This window comes from Entamoeba dispar, genomic scaffold, assembly GCF_000209125.1.
Source record: "Entamoeba dispar SAW760 scf_1105229459391 genomic scaffold, whole genome shotgun sequence".
In the NCBI taxonomy this organism is placed as follows: domain Eukaryota; phylum Evosea; order Mastigamoebida; family Endamoebidae; genus Entamoeba; species Entamoeba dispar.
Window position 1 is genome coordinate 34,468 of NW_001853669.1, and position 14,337 is coordinate 48,804.

Here is a 14,337-nt window from a genome sequence, read left to right on the forward strand (position 1 = left end):
ATTTAATTATGAAATATTTTTGTTCGACTATTATTTATGAAAATTACAATTAGATGAAATGATGATTATTGTTAAACTTCTCTTATTTTTTATCATTTGAAAAGTGTTAATAATAAGTATGTATAATAAAAAGTGAAATAATATCAATTATATTGATAAAAATAATATAAAAAATATATGAATCAATAATAATTTAAAATAAAATAAATTTATATTGAAATATATAAAAATATTATCCATTTATCTTTGTATTTAAAATATATTATTAAAACTAAAATAAAAACAAAGAATAAAAATTTAATTATATTTGCTATACTTAGATTATTTATATATAACATTTACTTCATTACTCTTTTTGTTTTCTTTTAATAGATTTAAAAGAGTATTGTAATAAATGTTATGTTATATAACTACAGTCTAAGTAAAGTAAATCACATCAAATATCTTATTCTTGTTATTTTTCTCTCACATTGACTATGCCTTTTAAGCTTGATTCATCAATATTAGAACATCCTGTTTGTTCAAATAGAATTGGAACTGGTGAATTTAGTAAATTATATCCCTTATAATAATCATTTGGTAATATACCACCAATTAAATTCAAATTCTAATAATAATAAGGTATTTGAACACAATTACTCAAATAACAATCAGGTATTTGTTCTATTTGATTAGGATTTTCTTTATCATAATTACTTTCTGAACAATATACTTTAAAATTAGTGAATAGTGGTGTGATAATAATATTAGAATCAGTCTCTCTAATAATTCGTCTACACCCCTTTCTTGTTTTACCTTCTTCAATTCTAATTTCTTTAATAAGATATTTATTGACTTTTTCCCCTTTTTCATATATTTCTTCTTGCCTTATCCCATTAAATGTTAATATCCTTTCTCTTTTATCCATTTTACTACTTCCTTTTATTTTCTTATAATTAATTTCGTTTCCATAATTACTTAATTCTTCAAGTAAAATCTCATAATTAATATTTTGGTATGACTTATCTTTATCTCTTTGTTCTACTTCTTCATTATTTTCTTGTATAAATTTTTCCCACTCTTTAAATCTTTTATTAATTTCTTCTTGAATCCTTTCATCACAAACAGAAATAATATTAAAATTTTGAAGCCCTTCATCATTCTTTGTTTTTCTTTCTAGTTCTAAACTAATACCACATCTTATTGCACATCCAATAATAAAGCTTTTTTCTTTAATCTCATTAGAAACTGATTTTCTCTTCTTATCAGTTGGTTCACTAATAGATTTAGTTGACTTCTTAATAATAGACATTGTAATGATATTAGTTAAAAACTATGTTGTTTTTATATACCTCTTGAAATTTTATGTTTATTATTATTATTCTTTTTCTATTTTATTATAGTTTACTTTTAAGTAAGTCTTTGAGAATTTAGATTTTCTAGTTCATGTTATTTTTTGGTTATTTATAGAAGAAAACAATATTTCAACATCAATTCTTTGAATAACATTCTTCTTTTTATCAATTATTTCTTTCATGAATTGTTTGAATAACAAATTTCAAATTTTTTGGTTTAAAAATCATTAATTAACAACTTTAAAAATAACTAACAATTTAATGTTTTCATCTTAGAAAATATCAAATTAAGTGTTATGACCAAATACCAGTCTTTGTTTTGATTATTTACTCACTCTAATTTTCTTTAACCAACACTTGCTCTGATAGGAATAATCATTAAAAACTTTATTCATTGAGTAACCAAGTAATGAACAATCTAAACATAACTACAACATTACATTTTTCAATAAGTAACACCTGAATTCTTATTTAACAATAAAATAGGGTAAAAACACAAAGAGTGAATGGCAAATAACAATGCAAGCACACTAACTGTATAAAACAGATAAATTGAAATAACTTATAATATTGAAATAAATACTGCAATAGAACAAGTCTGTTGATAAGTGCAAGGACACAACTAAAAGCTAATACTAAGTGTAAATATTGAAATGAAATAGATAAATAGAAGTGATAAAGAAGAGAATAACAAGAAAATCAAAAAGAACGAAGAAAAGCAAAGAAATAATTTTGTGGAATAAATAACAAATTAAAAAAAAGTAGATAATTAAGTATTAATAGAAATATCTTCTATTGTTCCTTGCTCAGGGGAGACTAATCCCGTCCCTGAGCTTTAAATGTATTTGTTCTTAAACTATTGCCTTATTCTTTGCTTCTAGTTGTTGAATTGTGAGATTTTCCTTTTCTCATTTTTGATGTGGAATCGAGTATTTTAAATATCAATTATTTAAATATTCATCATTTAATTTCTATTTGATTTTGATGAGTATTAAAATTCTTCTTTATTTTCTTATTTTAAGAAGAGTATATAATTACTACTGTGCTGCTTTGGGTTAATATTCTTTTTAGTATCAACCACTAGACCATTTTTTTGATAATCTTATATTATCAAATATATTTGTATCATATTAAGTAATAATATCATCTTTATAAATACCTATTCGTTTATTACCAATGATATCCCATCATTGTACATAATAAACACTGCTATTCTTGCAGTATTGATTATGATGTTTTTCTAACTAAATATAACATTATAACCAATCCATAACTGGTGTATTTGAATGATGATAATATTTTAGGGTTCTGTGTTGTGTATCTCTGACGTGCTACCTTCGAATCATAAAGAAGAATATAATAATAAAATAAGAAATAATCATTCTTATTCTTATTATTTATTATATTTTATTTTATATTTTATTTTATATTGATTTTTATCTTTTCTTAACATCACTCATTTCTTCTTTTTCTCATTTTTTTCTTTTCTAAACATCATTCATTTCTTCTTTTTATTGTTTGTTGTTATTATTTTATATTAGATGATCTTTTTATCATTTTATATTTGTTTATATTGTTTGTTTATATTTTATTATTATTATTATTTATTGTTGTTTATCTTATATCATTTATTTATTATTGTTGTATTGTTATTTAACAATGTTAATATGAAATGAATAATAATGAATAAATATAAAGTAAGAATAAAATGATATAAGAATATAACATAAATAATAAAATAAGAAATATATAATAGATATAAAGATAAAAGAAGAAGAATAAAATAAATAAATATAAAATAAAATAAATAAAATAAAAAAGAAATAAAAAAGAATAAAATAAATATTTTATTATATTTTTATTTATCTTTTATTCTTATTTCTTTTTATTATTTATTAAATTAACACCCCCATTGGGTGTGATTCTTTCAAATGAAATAAAATAAAACCAGAATGAAATATGTCCGTTTTTATATTCACCATTTCGTTCATTGGCAGATGAAAGAAATGGCTGTTCATATTCATTTATTGATTTTATTTTATATTCTTTTTTAGTTTTTAGTTTTCAAATAAATAATAATGAATAAAAATCATTTCATTTCAATTACAATAATTCGTTGTGGTGTGAAACGTTCTGGATATTGTTTTCCACAAAGTGCATTTGATATTCCTTTATATGAAAATGAAGATTGACAACATCTTGATATTGTTTTATAATTTTCTTTATGAACACAAATATCACCATATCCAAATCCAAACAAACAATCACTTGATTGATTACCTAAACAAAATGCAAATTGTGGTTTTTTAATATCAAATTTCATCATTCCTTGTATTCTCCCATTTGATTTTAATAAAAATAAAAATGATTTTGGATCATTTATCCATTTATTAACTTCATCAATTTTCACATTAACATATCCTCCAAATTTATTTCCATTTGTATCTTCAATAATAATTATTATATGTTCTTTATTTATTATTCTTTGATCAAATACTGATGTATTCTTATTCCAATCATCAATTTCTGAATCAAATAGTATATTGGATATTCTTCTTTCTGTCCATTCTTCTATTTGTTGAATTTCTTCCATTGTATTCATTCCTTTCATTATTCTTAATCTTTCTCCTTCTTGTTTCTTTCTTTCTTCTTCTTTTCTTCTTCTCTCTTCTTCCTCTTTTCTCTTCTTTTCTTCTTCTTGTTTCTTCTTTTCTTCTTTTTTCTTCTTCATCTCAAAATAATCACTGTAATATGTTTCCCATTCTTCTTTCTTTTTATTAAATTCTTCCGTGATTTTATCTTTTTCTTCTGGTGTTCTGAATAGTTTATCTTTCATTACCATTTCTTCAATTGAAATGATTTTATTGATTATTTCATTCCGTGTTTTACTTAGTATTTCTTCATCATTATTACATTCTTCTATTATTTTATTCATTTGATTCTTAATTATTTCTATTTGATTAATTGTTTCTTGACTTTTTTCTATTATTAATTTTCTTCTTCTTTCTGTTTCATCAATCCTATCAAATATTCCTTCTCCTCTTTTAATAGCTTCTGAATATGTTTCATCTGGTTTTATTTCAAATATTTCATTTTTAATACTTCCTAAATAATATTGATAATGTTTATTAATATCATCAATTGATTGTTGAATATCTGGAAGTGTTTCTATTTCTTCTTTAAAGAAATGGGTGTTCTTGTTTATTAACTCTTCCATTTTAATTTAATGAATATCAGATCAAAATCAGATGATTAAATAACTAAATACACGTTTATAATACTCATTTTATTTATTATTTTATCATTCTATTATTTTAATAAACGTCATTTCATTTTATTCATTAAATTAAATGTTATTAATTTTATTATTATTATATTCTTCTTTATGATTCGAAGGTAGCACGTCAGAGATACACAACACAGAACCCTAAAATATTATCATCATTCAAATACACCAGTTATGGATTGGTTATAATGTTGTATTTGGTTAGAAAAACATCATAATCAATACTTCAAGAATAGCAGTGTTTATTATGTACAATGATGGGATATCATTGGTAATAAACGAATAGGTATTTATAAAGATGATATTATTACTTAATATGATACAAATATATTTGATAATATAAGATTATCAAAAAAAAATGGTCTAGTGGTTGATACTAAAAAGAATATTAACCCAAAGCAGCACAGTAGTAATTATATACTCTTCTTAAAATAAGAAAATAAAGAAGAATTTTAATACTCATCAAAATCAAATAGAAATTAAATAATGAATATTTAAATAATTGATATTTAAAATACTCGATTCCATATCAAATAAATGAGAAAATGAAATTATCATATTTCAACAACTAAAATCAAAGAACGAACTACTAGATGATGAACAAACACTTTTAAAGCAAATGGATTAATTAATCTCCACTGAACAATATAAAATGAAATTATTAACATTAATTAACTACTTTTTATTGCGATCCTTTTATCAATTCAGAGTATATAACAAATTTTGTTGCCATGGCTATTGAGTAATGTCACAGAATCTTGTAAAGAAAATCAAACAACAAACAGGTATTCAAGTTCAAAGAAAAGAAAGAACTTCAATAACAATAAAATGAATAATAATTATGATAAAAGAAATAACAAGAAAATAGTGAATAGAAAAAGAAGAATACAAATAAAAACAAATAAGAAAGAAAGTAAATATAATGATAATAAACATTATACAAATAAGAAATCTAAATTATTAACAACAAAAGAAATTCAAAAGAAAATTAAAAGAATAACAAGAAAATGGGAAAAAGGAGAATACGAAGAATTACTTAAAAAGTATGAAGGTAAAGAAAAGAAATGGTATAATATTCTCTAAGAAGTATATTCAATAAGAAAGAAGAAAACACTAGAGAAAAACAAAGAAGAAATCAAAGATAAAACAAAAGATTGGAAAAGTGAAGATATTAAAACAATCGAAGAATGAATCAAAAACAAAAATCGAAACAAAGAAATGAATGATAGATGTAAATATGCAAGAATAATAAATGAAAAAGAAAATAAAAGGAAAACACAAGATAAAGAAGAGAAAAAGGAAGAAGAAGGCAACAAAGAAGAAATCAACACACTTCAAAATAAAATTAAAGAAATAGAAGAAACTATTAAAGAACTTCAAACAAAAAAGATGGAAGAAGAACGAACCATTTCAAATGAAATGATTCAAAAAGCACGAGAAACAGTCAGGAAAGAGTTTGAAGAAGAAATAGAAAAGATTAAAACACAAATAAACAATATTCAGAATACATGTAATGAAATAAGAAAAGAAAACTCTAAATTAAAAGAGGAAAATATTTCATTACAATGAAAAATAAATGAAGCAAATGGTATAAGGATCATAGAACTAGGAGGTAACGCATGAAACGATCCGAAATCATTAGCTATGAGAGGCTGAAGAAAAAGAAGGACGAAGTCCTTAATTATGAGCTGGAGAAGAAGAGGGCTGATGAGCTGGAGAAGATGTGAGCTGCTAGAGAAGAACATAAGAGATAAATAAAATCAAATCTCTGTATATCAAAAAAGTGCGATTCAAAACTTTGAGATTGCAGAAATAACAAGAAAAGAACTAGACCATACACAAAGAGAAAATGAAGAACAAAATCAAATAATATCAAATCATCATCAATTTATTATTTATTTTTTATTTCATAAATAAAGAAGAAGAAAACAATGATATTAATGATAAATACACAACCAATACTGAGAACATCATCATCTGGGACAATACAAATGAATAAAACTACAATTATGAAAAAGACAATTCTGGAAATAGAAGAAGAAGGGAGCAAAACACTGAGTGTCAAAAAACAAGAAATGATAATCAGTCAAGAAGAGAAGAAAACACAACAAATCAAACAAATAGAATTTTAATTGATGTGTTGTATTGTTTTGCAATTAATTTGTTAAATAAGAAATTAAATAAGAAAATAAGAAATGAACAAATAGAGAGCATAATAAAAATAATAAACATTAATGTAAATAATGATAAAGAATACATTAATAATATTAAAACATCACATAAAATAAAAGAAATAACTAAAAGATATATTAAATGAAAGTGAACTCCATCATAGAAGGGAAAGTAGAGTGTAACCCAATAATAAAAAACATTATCATAAAAAATAACTCTACTGATATTGATGATGAATATCTTAACTCTATCATCACTCAAGTTAAAGGAATGAAAATAGATAAATGTGTAAATATTAATTACTACTGGAAAATGAAAGAATCAGATAAATTAATTAGAGAAATAAATAATAAATGGGTATGGTCAGGAGAATAGAAAATCTACAAGAAGATATGAAAATGATTTCAATGTGTATGTATTATTATCTCTAAAATAAATTTAAATGAGATAAATTTGATGAAATAAAAGAAATCCTAAGGAAAATAAATAGACTAGAAGATCTAATCAAGGGAAGGGAATGGTACAGAATAAAATGCATCATGAGATTAAATGAACAAGATGCAGATGAAATTAAAATTAAAGCACAAGAAAGAATAAAGTACATAAAATATATGATGACGATGATTAAAGAAAGAATTAAATTTAATAAAAATGAAAATGTCAGAATCAATACAAATAAAATCATGTTTGATTCTAATAACAAAATCAAAAGAAAGAAGAAACACAAAATGAAATATACCCAAATAACGATATTACTTTAGAATATTTGAAATCGTTATATGAAACACAGGTGATATTAAATAAAGAACATTGGAAAATAAATCAAATCACCTCGTGGAATGAAAGATACAGGAATTATGATAATGTCATCATCACATTGGATGATCTAAATCTAAGCCTGATGAAAATAAGTAATTGGAAATCACCAGGCATTGACATTATATATTTGTATTATTGGAAGAGAATGTCATCATCAAGAGATTCCATTCTTAATATATTCAATGATTGGTTAAACTTCAATGAAAACATCCCCCTAGACATGGTAAGTGGAAGAACTATATTAATCAATAAATGAGGTGATATGAACGATGTCACTAATTATCGTCCTATCAGTTGTACAAATGTAATAATGAAAGTATTTACCTCCATATTGAAAGAGAAGATTCACAATAGAATTAACATGAATAATGAATCATTAAAAATTAGTAAAAATCAATTATGATGTAAACTGCAATCTCTTGCTGCTAAAGAAGGATTAATTAATAGTTATATGTTAAAGCAGCAAAAAGAAGAGAAATACACAAAATATGTAGAGTCATATTATGACATTAAGAAAGCATATGACTCAGTAAATCATGAATGGGTAATAGAAGCACTTAAATATTTTAATGTAGAGGGTGTCATCATAGACATTGTAGAAAGTATGATGAACAGATGGAAGATATTCATATGATATAAATATAACGAATATCTAGGATATATTAAATTGATGAATTTTACAATGTGATTCATTATCATTTCTACTCTTCATCATCAAAATGAATATAATTTCTCAAATCATAGAAGAGAAGTTCACAAAAGCAAACAATACATTGTATATGGATGATTTGAGAATAATGACACAAAGTAGCGAAGAAATGGGAACAATCAACAATGAAATTAAAGAAATAATAAGTGGAATAGGGATGGAAATGAAAAGAAATCATGAATTGGTATTAAAGAACATTAATAAAATACCAGATGGAATGTAAAACATCCCAATAATTGAATGAGAGGAATTGTATAAATATTTAGGTGTATGGCAGTCAGATGAAATTAATGATATATTCAATTGTAAAATCATCAAAGAAAAGATGATGAAGAAAATGAAAGAAATAAATACTGATGAAAGTAGTAATAGAAGATATATTATAAGAATTAATACTGAAGTAATACCCATCTTCAGATATTCAGCATTAGTAGTAAATTGGAAGGTAACTGACCTAGATAGAATGGATTTGGAGATAAGAAAATATTTAAGAAAGGCAAAATACATTGTGCCGGTAACTCCAAAGACCGTCTATATGTCAATATAAATGAAATAGGTGAAGGATTAATAAGCCTAAGGGACGAATATGTTAATGAATTAATTAGAATAGTAATGTACTAATATACAAGAGAAAGTGAAATAAGAAATAACATAATAGATAGATGGTATCCAAGAAAGGAATATGGAATAGAATTAAAAAAGTACTAAGTCATAAAATCACAGAAACGAAAATAGAAGAAATAATAAATGAAGTGAAAATAAAAAATAAAAAAGAAGTAATATTAAAAATAAAGAAATTAATGACCGACCAATACATCAAAAAATGGAAATCAAACAAGTGGACATTTTAGAAGATGGTTTGAGTCAAAATTTGTAGATAAAACTACTACAATCAATGCATGGAAGTCCATCAATATAAAGAAAAATGCATTTCTCCAATTAACTAAAATACAAGATGGAGTAATATTTAGTGGGTACAGGAAAGCAAAAATATTAAAAAATGAAAGATTGAAGTACTGCCCACTTTGTAAAGACAAGATAGCCACAGTAGAACACATTCTACTATCTTGCATTGGTCATAAGAAATCACAAATGGAGAAACATGACCATATTGGCATCATCATATGGGAGGGGTTAATAAGAAAATACACAGGAAATATTCAATACAAAAATCAAAATATGAAACAGTGTTCCAATACAATGACATCACTATGATATGGAACAAACAAATAATATCAAAAATAAACCAATATCATAAAATACCAGACATATATGTAATAAATAAAAAGAATAAAACTGGTCTAATAATTGATATGACTATTGTAGCATATCACAATATTAATGGAGCCTATTTGAAGAAAAGAAATATGTACAAGGAGTTGAAAAATAGGCTAATTAAAATAGAGAAATTAAAAGATGTCAAAATAAGTGCAATAGTAATTTCAATAAATTAAATAATAAATCTAGAAAGTATTAAATTAATTAAAGAATTAAAGAATGAAGTTAACATCATAAAAGAAATTAAAAACATTGTAATTAAAAATATGATGGATGTTATTGAACACTGTTTCTACCACAACCAAACATATGTTGTTGAATTACATGATGAAGATTCATTGATAAGATTAATCTCCACTGAATAACAAATAATAAATACAAATTCTATTAACACTTAATTAATTGTTTTTTTTTTTCATCTTTTATTATTTCTTTCTTTATTATTGTATTCTTATTTCATAGTTATTATCTTTTGGATATTCTTTTATTTTATCTTATTCAATCATATGTGGATTATTTGACATTTTACATATTCTTTTATTTCTATTAAATTTCTTAGATATTTAATTTATTATGATATTAAATTGCTTTGTTAAAAATGATATTGAAATCGTTGAATATCTTCAAAAAATTATTCTTTTGTTAATACAAGGATTGTTTTATCTTTATCATAATCTTCATGAATACATTTTTTATTCCCAATAATAAGATATTTGTATTTTGGTTGTTTCTTATTATATTTTGTTAAATATGAACAAAGTAATAAATATATTGGATTTCCATGATTTTTAATTAATTCATCATTATCTACTATTTTAATTATTTCTCCTTTTTCATTTCTTAATTGAACTAATCTATATTGTTGACTATTAAGTTTATTTCTTTTTGTCTTTTTTGTAATTATTGGTTTAATCCCTTTCCCTTCTATATCTTCTTATTTATTATAATATTCATTAATAATATTCATCACAACATTTTCATTAGAATTCCTTCTTCTTTTATTTTCTTCTTTATCTTCTCTTTTATCTTCTATTGGAATCCCTTCTTCGTTAAATACTAATTTCTTTTCTTCATTTTCTTCTTTTACAATATATTTTTCTCTTCTTCAAATATAACCTTTCCTTCTTCATCTATCATTTTCTTAATTGGTAAAAATGTTTTAGTTTCTTAGCTGCTTATTTCTGATGAAAATGTAATTGTCCATCATTTACTTATTAAATAATAACATCCAGATAAATTCCACATCCTCCTTTTATTCTTTGATTCTTCTTTATGTGTTTTCTTTATTATTGGACTTTTTACTTCATCCTTTTCATTCTTCTTCTTTTCTTAGTTCTTCTCTTTTAAACATCATTCATATTTTCTTTTTATTATTTCTTTTATTTCTTCTCTTCTGTACTTCTTTGTTTTATCTTTTATCTCTCTTGTTTATTACTTCTTTTATATTTCTTTGTTATTTTATCATGTATATCTTATCATTCAGTGTTATTTCTTGTATCTTATTATGACGAACAACAACTTAAGTGTTTAAAATTGTTGAGATGGTCAAACAAAAGAAGCTCTTATGAAAATGAAAGAATAAAGTGTAGAATAAATGAATAATCAGCCAAATTGTGAAATATTACTCTAAAACACTTTGAATCAAAAAATATTAATATCATTTTGTGAATCTTATTCATTGTATTTCATTTGAAAAGATTATTCAATTGTTAATTAATTACATTTGTATTGATTCATTATGAATTCATGTTTTATTACAATCATATTGATATTCATTAATAAGTGAAAAATATACTCTATGAATATTCAATGAAATGATAATAACTCAATTCATTTATCTTCATTTCTATTTGTTGTTTTTATGTATTGATTTTCATTATAACAAAATGTGATGTAATAATGTTGACAATCTATGTTAATATACTCATTTTATTTAATTAATCTAACATTACTTTAATTAATGTTTGTGTTCATAAAGAGAATGTTCATCCATAATATAAATGAAGATTCAAATAGAATAGAATAATAAGTCCATTTATTTGAAAAGAATACTTAATCATTTCAAATCAATTTGAATAATAGAATTACAATTGAAAATGTTTGTGTTATTTATGTTTTACTTATAATGAAAAAGAATAATTTAACTTGGTGATGTTTTCTAATTCTTAGCTTATTTGTTTGTTAATGATTCATTGGATTATTTTGATATCCATCTTCTTCAATTCATTGATACTCATTTGTGGCTTCAATATTATTTTTCTTTAAAACACACAACAATCGTCTGTGGTATTTTCATTAAATTTTCAATTACTTTGTGGTTGAAGGTCAGAATGTGTTTGTGTAGGTTTAATCGTCTTAACTCATTTAGTAATACAGATGTGATAGAAAAGAAATGATAATCAGCAAGTAGAGTATTGAATGAAAATAAGAAAGTGATTGATGTATTGTCAAGATAGGTTGTTAAGGATAAAAGCAACAATAAAAAAGTAAGAGAATATAAGAGATGACTTAAAAGGAAACAATAGAATTGGATGATGAAGACAGGAATGGAAGAGAGTATGAATGAAGAAGTACTTTATCAAATACTTTTCAGAACACTTCTCTTTTTCATAACAATTAATTAGAAAGAAGTAAACACGAAAGCAGAGAAGAAGAATAATTAAAGTGAAAAAATAATTTAATGGTAAAAAAGAAAGAAAATAAAAAAAGAAGAAGAATCTACATCAAAAAGAAAGTTCTAAAATAAAAGAGAACTAATATAAAGAGAAATAAAGAAATAAATAAAAGAGAAAGATGATTATTATTACACTACTTATTAGTATTGTTTCATCATATCAAATTTGGCAAGTAACTGATGTTCATTTTGATGGGAATTATAAAGAAGGAAGTGATCCAAATACAGTTTGTAGAAGTGGAGAAGGAACAGCAAGGAAAATAGGAGATTATTCATGTGATACAACAGATTATGTACTTAAATCAGTTCCAAAATTTATCAATTATCAATCAAGTGATAAAAAACATAATAAAATACTAATTTATAATGGAGATATTCTTCCAAGAAAATTAGGAGAATATGATGAAATGTATCTTAAAGAAGGACTTGATAATGCAACTAAATTTCTTAAAGAATTTAATAGATTTGAAATTATTCCAATGTTAGGAAATCATGATGCACTTCCAGAAAATTATCAAGATGAAAGTAAAAGTTCATTATTTAGATATGCAGCAAAGAAATATTCTAGATGGCTTCCACAAAGTGCATTAGAAACATTTAAAAGAGGAGGATATTATACAAAAGAAATACTTGGAACAGGAGAAGAAGAAAAAACATATGTAGTAGTATTAAATACAGTTTTATATTATACATTTAATAAATTAACAGAAAATGATACAGATCCAATAGAACAATTTAAATGGTTTAAAGAAACAATGGATAAATATACAGAAGAAAATAAAAAAGTAATAGTTGCAGCACATATTTGTCCAGGAGTTTCAGAAAGATACAATTGGTCAGAACAAATGTATAATCAATATGATGATAAATTAATTGATTTAATAACACAATATTCAAATATTACAATTGGAATGATTTGTGGTCATTTACATTTAGATACATATCGAATTATGCAAAGTAAAGATAAAAAGAAAACAGTTATTGGTTATCTTTCACCTAGTTTAGATACTTATCTTGGGATTAATCCAAGTATTAGATTATATGATATTAAAGGAAATATTATTCAAAGTTATATTAATTATTATGTTGATTTAAATAAAACTGATGTTCAATGGAAATTTAATTACAATGCAACTCAAGAATATAACCTTAATGATTTAAGTCCAAATAGTATGATTTCATTAGCACAAAGAATGCACTCTAATAGAACTCTCCATGATATATGGTATGAACATATGAGAGCTGATTCTCATATGTATCAATGTGATGATAAATGTTGGAATAATAATTTATGTGCTTTAGAACATCCAAGAAATAGTGAAAAAGATTGTTATAAATGGTAAATTCTTTTTATTTTTATTTTTTGATTTTTAAATATTTAAAAATAAGAAATAAAGAGAAGTACAATAACTTTGAAAATATCTAATAATTATTTTATTATGTTATTCTTTTATTTTGTTATTTATTATTTTGAACGATATTTCTATTTCACGTTGTTTAATCATTATTTTATTTCATTCATTCTCACTCTCATCTTCATTCATTAAACATAAAATAGTTTCTTATTTTTTAAGAAATAACATAGAAACTCATATTTGATTTATCTTTTATTTGTATTCTAATTAAATTTAATGAACTCTCTTTAAAGCACCAACCAACAAACTATTATCAAATATTTACTTAATGAACAAATGACATAATAAAGAATCTATTGTTAATAAAATAAAGTGTCAAATAATAGATATGTGTTTTATAAAATTGTTCTTGCAAAAAAGATTTTTATAAAATTTATGATTAAAAAATAGTTAAATTGTTATTGAATAACTTTTATATTTATGAGTTATGTTGAGTATTATTTATTTATATTCAATACAAACAAATCATTATTTATTTTTATTGTGGAGATGATTCTTGCTGTTATCATTTTTATTTAATTATTGAAATGAAAAATAAAACATCATAATCTATATCATCATGTTAGATTTAATAAATCAATTTAATTACTTTTGTCAGAATGCTATTTTTTGATTTTCTTATTTATTTTGATTTGATTTACATATTGGTA

The 14,337-nt window shown here is 23.2% G+C and overlaps 2 protein-coding genes across 2 annotated transcripts, besides 17 other annotated features; one reads left to right on the forward strand and one right to left on the reverse strand.

The window, feature by feature from the left end:
* The first annotated feature begins 122 nt into the window (after window positions 1-122).
* Window positions 123-232: a microsatellite.
* Window positions 233-249: 17 nt separating this feature from the next.
* Window positions 250-309: a sequence feature (AT_rich).
* A 298-nt stretch (window positions 310-607) lies between these two features.
* Window positions 608-1,291, reverse strand: EDI_011800 (uncharacterized protein; the record flags this gene model as incomplete). Its single annotated transcript, XM_001735776.1, has 1 exon — window positions 608-1,291. One exon carries the CDS (start codon window positions 1,289-1,291, stop codon window positions 608-610), a length of 684 nt encoding a protein of 227 aa, XP_001735828.1.
* A 46-nt stretch (window positions 1,292-1,337) lies between these two features.
* Window positions 1,338-1,381: a sequence feature (AT_rich).
* A 709-nt stretch (window positions 1,382-2,090) lies between these two features.
* Window positions 2,091-2,678: a repeat region.
* Window positions 2,679-4,000: a repeat region.
* Window positions 3,985-4,670: a repeat region.
* Window positions 4,671-4,674: 4 nt separating this feature from the next.
* Window positions 4,675-4,712: a sequence feature (AT_rich).
* Window positions 4,713-4,721: 9 nt separating this feature from the next.
* Window positions 4,722-5,306: a repeat region.
* Window positions 5,307-5,309: 3 nt separating this feature from the next.
* Window positions 5,310-10,009: a repeat region.
* Window positions 10,010-10,011: 2 nt separating this feature from the next.
* Window positions 10,012-10,171: a microsatellite.
* Window positions 10,172-10,532: 361 nt separating this feature from the next.
* Window positions 10,533-10,562: a sequence feature (AT_rich).
* A 23-nt stretch (window positions 10,563-10,585) lies between these two features.
* Window positions 10,586-10,741: a microsatellite.
* Window positions 10,742-10,875: 134 nt separating this feature from the next.
* Window positions 10,876-11,050: a microsatellite.
* A 1,170-nt stretch (window positions 11,051-12,220) lies between these two features.
* Window positions 12,221-12,392: a microsatellite.
* Window positions 12,392-13,615, forward strand: EDI_011810 (sphingomyelin phosphodiesterase, putative; the record flags this gene model as incomplete). Its single annotated transcript, XM_001735777.1, has 1 exon — window positions 12,392-13,615. The coding sequence occupies one exon, from the start codon at window positions 12,392-12,394 to the stop codon at window positions 13,613-13,615; it is 1,224 nt and encodes a 407-aa protein (XP_001735829.1).
* A 4-nt stretch (window positions 13,616-13,619) lies between these two features.
* Window positions 13,620-13,668: a sequence feature (AT_rich).
* Window positions 13,669-13,701: 33 nt separating this feature from the next.
* Window positions 13,702-13,791: a microsatellite.
* Window positions 13,792-14,047: 256 nt separating this feature from the next.
* Window positions 14,048-14,109: a sequence feature (AT_rich).
* Between the last annotated feature and the right edge of the window lie 228 nt (window positions 14,110-14,337).